This window comes from Mesitornis unicolor, unplaced genomic scaffold, assembly GCF_000695765.1.
Source record: "Mesitornis unicolor isolate BGI_N332 unplaced genomic scaffold, ASM69576v1 scaffold53657, whole genome shotgun sequence".
Classification (NCBI taxonomy): domain Eukaryota; kingdom Metazoa; phylum Chordata; class Aves; order Mesitornithiformes; family Mesitornithidae; genus Mesitornis; species Mesitornis unicolor.
The window spans coordinates 39,894-49,973 of NW_010198135.1; the positions used below are offsets into that span (position 1 = coordinate 39,894).

General features: G+C 36.8%; 1 protein-coding gene across 1 annotated transcript in view; it reads right to left on the reverse strand.

Annotated features, from left to right (window-relative positions):
* Positions 1-866: 866 nt before the first annotated feature.
* Positions 867-10,080, reverse strand: part of ACTR2 (ARP2 actin-related protein 2 homolog (yeast)) — a 12,315-nt gene continuing 3,101 nt past the window's right edge. Inside the window, exons 3-8 of the mRNA XM_010189031.1 lie at positions 7,482-7,554; positions 4,970-5,106; positions 4,017-4,166; positions 3,237-3,382; positions 2,687-2,819; positions 867-1,466 (exon numbers count right to left, since the gene is read on the reverse strand). Of these exons, the coding sequence (XP_010187333.1) occupies positions 1,296-1,466; positions 2,687-2,819; positions 3,237-3,382; positions 4,017-4,166; positions 4,970-5,106; positions 7,482-7,554 (810 nt within the window). The 3' untranslated portion in view covers positions 867-1,295. The remainder of the gene's footprint in view (positions 1,467-2,686; positions 2,820-3,236; positions 3,383-4,016; positions 4,167-4,969; positions 5,107-7,481; positions 7,555-10,080) is intronic.

Here is a 10,080-nt window from a genome sequence, read left to right on the forward strand (position 1 = left end):
TTTTCAGAACAACTCAGCTTTAATGTACTTTCTGGAAACAGCATTTTCATCACGGGTTTTCATTTCCTTCCCCATCCCATGTTAAGTATAAAAAATCAAGACCAGACAAAATGAATTGTGGATATTTACCAACATCATCTCATATTCCAATGTTATTTTTAACTGGAGCAAATATAGGTCATTCTTTATAACCTACTGCCAGTGGTTGTTTATAAATATCTGCTTGCTGCAATAAACAGTGGTCATTGAAATATTCATTTGCAGTAACTACTTGGCACTAGGTTAATATACTTGTAAAGTTTAGTGGAAGTGCTTCTGATGTACATAAAAGCACTTCAAACATCAGACTTCTAAAACTTCGTTTTGGGGGTTTTAATATTTATAGTTACTTTTCACAAGCATTTCTGAAAGTATTAAATATCTTCAGAAGTTCAGAGGCTCTGGTCTCAGCACATCTAAGTTTCTCAACAATTACAGAATAGCTAATTTAACATTCTTGCTCCCTGTGCTGAGACAACACAGTATCAAAATTTAGCTATAAAAAGAGGCATTTTTGGTCAGACTGACCCCTAGTTGTCCCTTAACAGAGAAGCAACGCAGCTCAAACCTGTCTCCTCCTTCCAGAAAAAGACACCTAAGGCCACAAATTTACATTTGCCAGAATATCAGGTGTTTCTCTGTTTGTTGCAACTGTGGACATGCCCACTTAGAGAAATACAGTATGAAAGCCCCACCACCACCTTTAAGGTTAAACCACCTCAGAAGCCAGTTCAGGCAGCAGTGCATATGGAACCACATTACATCAAAACAGTGTGTTAAAGCCATTCCAGCTAGCTAAACTAGTTTCTAACAATGTTTAATCAAAAACGCAAAAAGATGCAAGGATAACCACCACTATGATCCAATAGCAAAAAACTCCTGTTTAAAGGTTTCTTATGCTAAAAAAGGCACACAACCCCTTGTGAACTAGAGACAAAAGCTAGCAGTACTACAGCAATAAACCCAGAAGAAAAAGCCTACCAGAATTACCCAATTGCCTATTGGGAAGGAACAATGAAGTAGACAGGCTGCTCTTGCTCTGTTTTCTTTGCAGGGAAGTGGTCAAATTTAATAGTCAAATTTAGCCACATTAAGAAACATTTAACAAAAGCTACCCCAAGAAACCAGAACAAAACCTGACCTTTGGGTCAAAAGGCCGCAGACAGGCCTTTCCATAGCATGTAGCTGAGTGAGTTCAGAGATTGGCAATGAAAGAAAAAAAGCTTTAGACATGTGATGGGAACAAGCTTTGGGATCTATCGAACAGTCACACCAAGCTTCTCCAGCACACGCACTCCCTTTTCTTGGTATTCTTGTCGGGTCATCCAGAAGTTGTCTTTGTCTTTCATGATGTCTGCTAGAACTGCGCCACCCAAAAACACCATGTGCTTTCGACGAGGCGGATCTTCAATTCGGATCTTAAATTTCTAAAGAAAAAAAGAAAAAAACTGTTACTAGGATTCTTGAAACAAAATAAAATTGTGCTTTCCACCAGAACAATAAAATTGAAACTGTTTAGTGAGGAAAAATGCAACCAAAAAACTGAAATGCTAGCACAGGGCACCATGTGTGAACTTCCAGCTTGCACAACCAAAGTAAATAACTGCTTTGCACTGGAAATTAGAGGCAGCCATTGACACTTTCCCCAAAATTGTACTTTCAGTGTATCCCCAAAAAGTCCAGGAGTCAGAATACAAAAATTAAAGACCGTATTTTTGCATTTCATAAACATGGTAGAGTGAAATGTTTCCAAAGCTTCAATGGCTAAAACTATCAGAAGTTACCAGATCATAAAATCACAAAATATTTTTAAAATTATACCAAGTTTTAGAAGGGCAGACAGAACAGATTTTAAATTTACAGATCTAGACTAGCTTAACTAATTAATTCTCTGATGCTAAAGCTCTGACTTCAAGAGCAAAATAGAGTACAGTCAAAGCTATGTGTGAAATAGAGTTTTAGACTTAAAACATTCTGTATAATTGAGTCATTCCATATAGCTGCAGAAGGTCTTTGGAGAACACTGTATTAAGAACTGGGTAAGTTCAATCCAGTTCAACATTAGAGACTCCACTCAAAGGAATTTTCTCTGTAAATATCTCCTTGAAGAGCAGACAGCATTACAATGCACTGTTACCTCTGTATCGTGTGTGGGGCTGTTGTCTGCTTATTACAGTAACCAGTGAACAAGGGAAATTTATTCCACTTGAAGGCGTGTGAGAACCCTAGCCTCTTACTTTTGAGTATTTCATTTATAGCATGAACCAAAACTTTCGAAGACTTAAAGAAAAAAAAATCACTTTTGCTCAATGATGACTTTCTAAGGCACAGAAGCTCATTAGCTTTGTTAAACCTACACTGTAAGTTGTGCCCTAGCATTTAACAGCCCATTTTACATTCATCCTAACCCAAGATTTCAAGAATTACTTGGTATTAACATGGACCTGAAGGTGGCTTTACTGCAAGTAGATACACACAAGCCACTTATACGCAAGGCAAGGGTGTGAAGAACCGAGAGGCAGCAATTTTGCAAGTTGCCTGGAGGCTTACAGCTTCTGTCATTTCTGACTGCTTGGTTCCCTCTAGTGGGGATTTAGGATAAACCTGGGCCCCACAGAAATGAAGCAGCCACTCGGTGGGTACCTACCGAAAGTTTCTCCACATCTCCTTTCAGAACTCGTTCCAGGTAGAGCTGTTTCAGTTCCCGCTCCAATCGTGAAGGCAGCCCAGGGTACATGGTGGACCCTCCAGACAGCACGATGTGCTTGTAGAATTCAGACCTGACCAAGAAAATAGTCTTTCTAGCGTCATATTGTATATTCTGCAGTACAAGTAGGTACCTGTACGTACAGGACAGTAAATACAAATCTAAAAAATGGCCACTACATGAAAACAGCTTTTGCGTGAGTTGGGCAGACTTGCTCATGCTTTTCCAGGCATCCCAGAAAGCAGAATTAAAAAAAAAAAAATAAAAATTGCACTTTCAAGTTTTTATCCTTTCTTGGTCATACCAAAATAGTCAAGTTTCCAGACAAGCTGCTAACCTCCAAGATCTCAGACTGCACCCCACTCCCGGTATACACCCACCCCCAGCAGTGCACATATTAGCGTCTAGAGAAAAAGATGTTACTTCATTTGAATGCAATTCTCACATCACCCTGCACTCTGACAGAGGATTTTAAGTCTTCTGCTCTTACCTCGTATCAATGTCAGCAGCCTGGATGGTGTTAAACAGCAATTCAGCCACACCAACCCCCTCTACATTGATTAAGTGAGGCTGGAAGAGAGCCTCCGGCGCCTCAAACCGTTCTCCACCAACTTTGATAATCCTGCCATCTGGGAGCTAGTGAAGAAAAAATACCATTTAGAAGACTACTTTTAGCCACTTACAAACTAAACGAACCAAGAGGAAATAACCTACATAGTTTCCTAATGTTTTAAAACAGGAAATCGTTGATAATTGTCACCACTGCAAAAAATCATTCAGTACTACTGAAAGAAGCCAGAAGAGTTCTTCAGTCATTACGCACTTGGAGACATCAGGGACCAGATACATCGATAACGATGTACCAAAAATTTCCTTGCAATACAGCTCCTAATATCTATCTAAAAGATGACCTTAAGAGCATGAATAATGATTTCCCACAAGTTCTTTTCTTCCATGTGTGATCACAGGAAGTTTCCACTAAGAGCAAGTTTACCACTCTTGTCACCAGATAGCAGTCTCCTATGTGTCACTGCTAGATGGATGAAGCCGAAACAACCTGATGTGCTAGAGTAAGTCTACTTTCTAAGTTCCTGTAAATTAATATTCAAATTTCAAGGATCTACAATGACAAAAATGAGTACAAAGTCTTACAGAAAATCTGAAAAAAGCTGCTACTGCCTAGAAAAACGTAAAAGGAATCAACGCTAAATATTACCTGAATTTAAACTTACGAAGTTTAGGACAAGAAAAGCTGTCTCAAAGCACTCACCGTGTAGGATTCAACTAGTACTGTGGTCTCTAATGCCAGTTTCTGCTCCTGTTCAATGTTGTATCCCACATAACATAGCTTTTCCTTGATCATGCGAACAGTCTCAAAATCAGCAGAATGGTTGAAAGCATACCCTCGCAGTAAGAGGAGCTAGAGGGAACATACTAGGTTAGCGGTAAGGGAGAGGAACAGGCCAGATCTCGTTATTAGTAGATGTGTACATTCAGACATGTATCTTTAAAGGTTTGTCTCCCTTTTTTAACTGCAGATTTTGTATTACATCAAATCTGTCACAGTGTATCAATTATTACTACAAAAGCAGTATAGCAGCAGCATTACTACCTAGCAGGAAATGTTCTTCGTCACTACAATTTTCAGTATAACTGTTACAAAGACAAGTGAAAGATAACCAAAATAATTTGTATATTTAGGACTTCAAGACACTCTACTATTCCAGTTTAACCATAAGATTTGTCAGTCCAGAATGTTGCTTATTTAAAAAAAAATAAAACAAAAAACCACAAAACTGTCTATAAAACATACTGTCTTATTTAATAAGCAGGTAAGAATCACTACAGTATTTTCCACAGTGTAAGAAAAGGTCTTTCTGAAAATAGGTGAATACAACTGATAGAATACAATTTTGTCTTCATTTTATGTATCAAGAAATCAAAGTTTTTCCTTCCCAAATATGGAACAGAATCCCTTCCTACAAGACTGCCACTAAGAAAGCATGAAGTCTCTGAATAACATCAACAATATCACATATAATTTAGATGAGGAAACATAATAAGGATAGGCTGGAGCAATACAGAGTACAGGAGTTCTTTATGTCATTAGCATATGAATAATAAAGGAAAAATGTACAGTGGTTTCTTGCTATCATGGGACTTTAACTTGAACCAATGTACCACAGATACCAGCCTCAACCTTAAAAATTCTTTCCAGCTTACCTTAATGAGGTACCTAGTGATATCCCTCCCAGCAATATCCAACCGTCTGGTGAGATGAGGGAGAGAGAAACCTTCATAAACTGGACAAATATGAGTTACACCATCTCCAGAGTCCACAACAACACCAGTCAACAAACCTAAAAGAATAAGGAGAAGAAAAACAAGGTACAACTTTTATTAGCACCTTCATAAATAGAGCACAACAGTAGCAAGTTTAAGATAGTTCTTTTCATTGTAATCTTAATACAACCTCTGCTCCTCAGTCATCATTTTGGGAAAAGTAGTCACAATTTAAAATTCAGTTATTTCCATTCAGCTGGATTTTAAACTTAGAGTTTTCATAGTAACAAATGCTTTCATATACATTTTTTAAAAGTATTACCTTTACTTTTTTCCTAGATGCTTATAATAACTATACCATTCACAATTTTATCTGGTGTTTTAACATCTGAAATTGCACTCTAATTAAGGAGAATATCCAAGATCATTAAATGCTTGTTGAGGCACAAATTCCTCCTCAGATTCAGCTGTATATGTGCAATTTTATATTAATTTCTTAAATATTAAGAAACCTAGAGATATTCAGGCCACAAGTTTGCCTTGTGGTAATTATTAGGACTTGTTAATTTTAGCTGGTATTCAAAAAACCAAAACAATACTTTCATAAAGTAGGCAACACTTGGACTACAGAGCACACATCATTCCCCCCCCCCACAAAAATAGTGAATAGGCTGAATCAGATCGACTTTCATAGACTCAAGAAATTAACTGCAGTGAAAAAAGTTTACCATAAAACCATTAAATTCTAAGGTGTACAAAACTGAGATATCATAAGTATGTAGAAACATAAGTTTCTATACTTCACTAACAACATAAATAAGAAACAATTACTGTGGAAAGTTGATTAGAAAACAATTCTATAGTTTCTCACAAGCTACCTAAAGCAAAAAAAATATATTTTACAGGGAGACCTTAAAATAGTGAAGGAACATTTAATATGTAAGGGCAAGGTGCAGTGATTTGGCTACTGTAATTTGCTCAAGCTTTGTAAACAGAAGGCAAGCAAACTGGTTATTTGCCTCAAATGAACCAAAGAACACCCCTTGGTTTAGCTGTGTGATCAAATCTTCAGACTTACGAATGAACTGGAGTAACCGCTATGCAAACACAAGCCTTGCAATCGGACACATGCAGTAAGGAGGTATAAAATAGTCACAGGGGACTACACCGAACCCCAAAGACTGTTGTGAGGAATTGCCAAATAATTTCCTAATTAGAACTAGGTTTTGATATATGAACCACTTTGCCTTTAAAAGGCACAGGAATATGCAAAGTCCCAGGAAAAACAACAATTAGTCTAAAGAGAGTTTTAACAACAGCAACAAACTGTGGAATGCTAAAATGAGGTATATCTGTGTAATTTTAGCCACCACTTTAATCTTTAATGTACTATAAATTAGTAGGATATTTTAAAGGGCTTTTTTATTTTCAAAACCAAATGTTCTATTTATGCACCACTTGGGTTTTGTATCTTAGAAGATCTTCAACTTTCTTTTACACGATAGTATATAGAAATGCTTTGGCCTGCTCTACATTGTTTTACATCTTGTTATTCACAAAGTAATTGAGCATGATACGGTAAAATGCATGTACAAGTACAGCAGAATTTAAGACTATATATACATTGGCCAATTAAATACTTAAAAGGAACCAAACCAAAGTAAAACCGAGCGGGGGCAAGGTGGGGAAGAAAAGAGTAATAGCACAGATTGCAGCAAATAAACTTAACACCCAGGTCTGTAGAAGTGGTTTTGGTTCAGCTACTTTTAGCTATCTCCATAACAGAAACAATCTTCCGGTACCCCTCATTTTTGCTCTTGGACATTGAAACTACAGTCACATGTTAACAGACAGGAATATTTATTTCCTGCCATGTGACAATATACCAAGCCACTAGTAAACAGATGTAAGGAGTCATGTTATTAGAACTCCTGTGCTTAAGTAACTTCTTAAAATCCTAGATGGACTGCAGACAGTGGTAGAATTTCTGTTGAATTCAGTGAATGTAAAGTTTTCTCCTCACACTGAGGATCACTTATTCTTGTTTATTTACTGCAAAAGAAACATTTTTTGAACAGAAAATAGTGCAAAGTCACCAAGTTACCTGCTTGAAATTCACTTACAGTAATAAATTTTTCCTCTATCAGAAAAATCAAGCATGTCATTAAGACTGGGAAACATGCCAAAGGCTAAATGACTACACTCTGAAACAATGACAGTTTTGATAAAAGGTTTTTGCATTTACAAGCATGTTTCCACAGTCTGTTCATAAATAACACTAACAGTGCTATACATCAATAGCTCCTCAAAACAAAAAGGCATCCCCATAAGACAGAGCTGAGCTTGCTTACAGCAGTGTTGAATTAAGCCCAAGACCCATTAATACCATATCAGAACTTTGGCTCAGCAACACATTTAGAAACTAAGCAGATTTTGAGATATCTTTGCCTACCTTGAGCATACAAAGTAAGAACAGCCTGAATGGCTACATATACCCCGGAAAACTGGTATGTCTCAAACATAACCTGTAAGATGAAGGAAAAAATTAACATCCAAAACAGGACAAATATGTACAGGAAATTTCATATACGTTTGAAAACTGTACTTCTATAATTCTGTATTTTTACTAATCAAAAACACTTTCCAAGACACTTCATCACACAGATTCCTCACAAACATTAGAAACCTACTTGCTTTATGGCAGTAAGTAGTACATTCAGTTCTATACCTTACCTGTTCATGCAAGATGAGCCATACGAAATATTCCACATCTGTTTAGCAACAAAAGTGAATACTTTCAAGAAACCCACACACCAATTTCTGCAGCTTTACTAAGCATTTTTCAAAGTGCTTAATGAGCAGGAGGCAGTACTTGTAGACCAGCCAAGTACTTCATTATTGAAATGTGACTTGGGAATTAAATGTTTGTTAAAGGTGTGTGCTCTAAATCTAATGAAGTTCAGGGTTGTTTTTTTTCTTCTTCATATCAAGCCCTACAGACTTTGTACAACCACAGACTATGCCAAGGCCAAACAGACTCTTATGCACATGGGACACAGCCCAGTGTCACAAGTTGTTCTCTGCATCTAGGCTGCCTTCTTTCCTTCTTTAAAGCACAACTGATGACAAACTTCTAAAATTAGTTCAAAATCCACCACAATTGAAATAGTACAGGTAGGGATACTTGGTTGCTACATACAGAAAACCCACAAGTTTGCAGAACTCTTTTTGAAACATGAAAATTAACTGCTCATCTTGTAGACTAGGTTTGCCTAACCACTAAACTAGTTTCCATGAAGAAATAGTCTAAGACTAAAGGATGTAGAGTTTATAGGATCTTGTCTTCTTTATACACACAAAAAAGGCCAAGTAAACAAATCATACTGTACAGCAGTCTTCTCCTCAAAATGCTGCACCAGGAAAAAAGGATGAACTCTGATTATTCCAGCACATACAGAAGTTTTGCTTTTGCTATTCTGCAACCTCCTGAGCTCTTCTGCAACTTCTAGGATTAGAAAGTGATTAAGTCCTAAGTACACCAATAGCTCAAGTAAAAGACATCTAAATATTTTTAAAGAAAAAAAAAGAGCTTATGCCCGACAATTTTAGAATTCTGAACTATTTAAAGAACCTCTTCTGTTAGAATAGTGCGATTTTAAACAGCTGGCCCATATAAAAATCCTGATCCTTGCAAAGTCAAGTTAATTATTTCATGAGCTGTATCAAGCACACTGCAAAACCCCTGGGAAGACGGATGCTGTCCTTCTCAGGATATTTGCTGTAAGCATGCAGGATAGCAGAAGTCAAGCAGAAAGGAATGCAGAGGGGGTGAGCTGCAGAGCACTTTGCCATGAGAACATCACAATTTGGGTTTTTATATATCCCCAATGTGAACTGGGTAATATTAAAAGGAAATTTAATACCTAGGTCACGTACGAGGGCTAAGCGTGAGCAGAACATTACAAGGCTGGCAGTGACTTCTGTAATGGCCACAATTTAGCACATACACAATGCCCTCAGAAACAAGAAGCGAAGTGTCGGGCAGAAAAGGAACAGTTGAAAGGACAGCAACTCTATTTGAGTAGTCATTGTTTAAAACCAGCACTATTCCAACAAAGGAGTCTTCCAAACAACCTGAGTGCTTCCAAAATTAAAAACCTAATTTAAGAAAAATCTATATTATCATCTTCATACAACAAAATGAATATTCAAATGGCACTAGTTAATGCCTTCACATGTTGTATTAAATCCTAAAAGCCACTGCAAAACTATTTTATATGCAGGCAAACAGCAAACACTCAGTTAAGCAGAGTAGCAACCAGTGTCTTGCACATACTATGAAAGAAATAGCACTTTTAAAATATATAATTTACAATATAGATGTCGTGTGAACACTTGCTGCTGTTACTATGTAGCTGAGTTTGATAGAGTGATGAGGTGAGGAGAGTTACTGGAAGCAGAATGAAAGTACAGTGTACATAATTATCTATTATCTTGATACTGTCCAGATGACTAAACTTTTCTTTTCAAATGCTACTGCACTGTGTCACAAAATGCAGAAACATTATTATATTTACTGCACACTTTAAGAAAATTCTTAATTCAGTCCTCTACTTCATACCAGGCTAGACTCCCTGAAAAGGAGTCCATGTCAAAAAAAAAGGAAGGAGTATAAATAAGTTGCAGTTAAAAAACTAAATATTGCTAGTTCTCCTAAAACTGTAATCCATTAAAAATATTAATAGAAACAATGAGCTTCTGTTTAACACAAATTTAAATTTACAAAAACTGATTCTAGTTCTCACTAATCCTCTGGATCGTGATTAAGCATCTACAGTCTCTGGAGAGGTTTACAAAAGGAGATGGAGCAATACAAATATTTTATCAGAGTTCAGAAACCATACAAGACTGTTCAAGTTATGAGTAATTTTGTATCAGTCCCAGAATAACTAAAATCCAGCCTTTTGTGTTTAGCAGGAAAACAGAAACAAGAACACTATTGTAGACAGCTGAAAAGCAAAGAAGCCTGAGCTGGAAATTCAACCATTCCT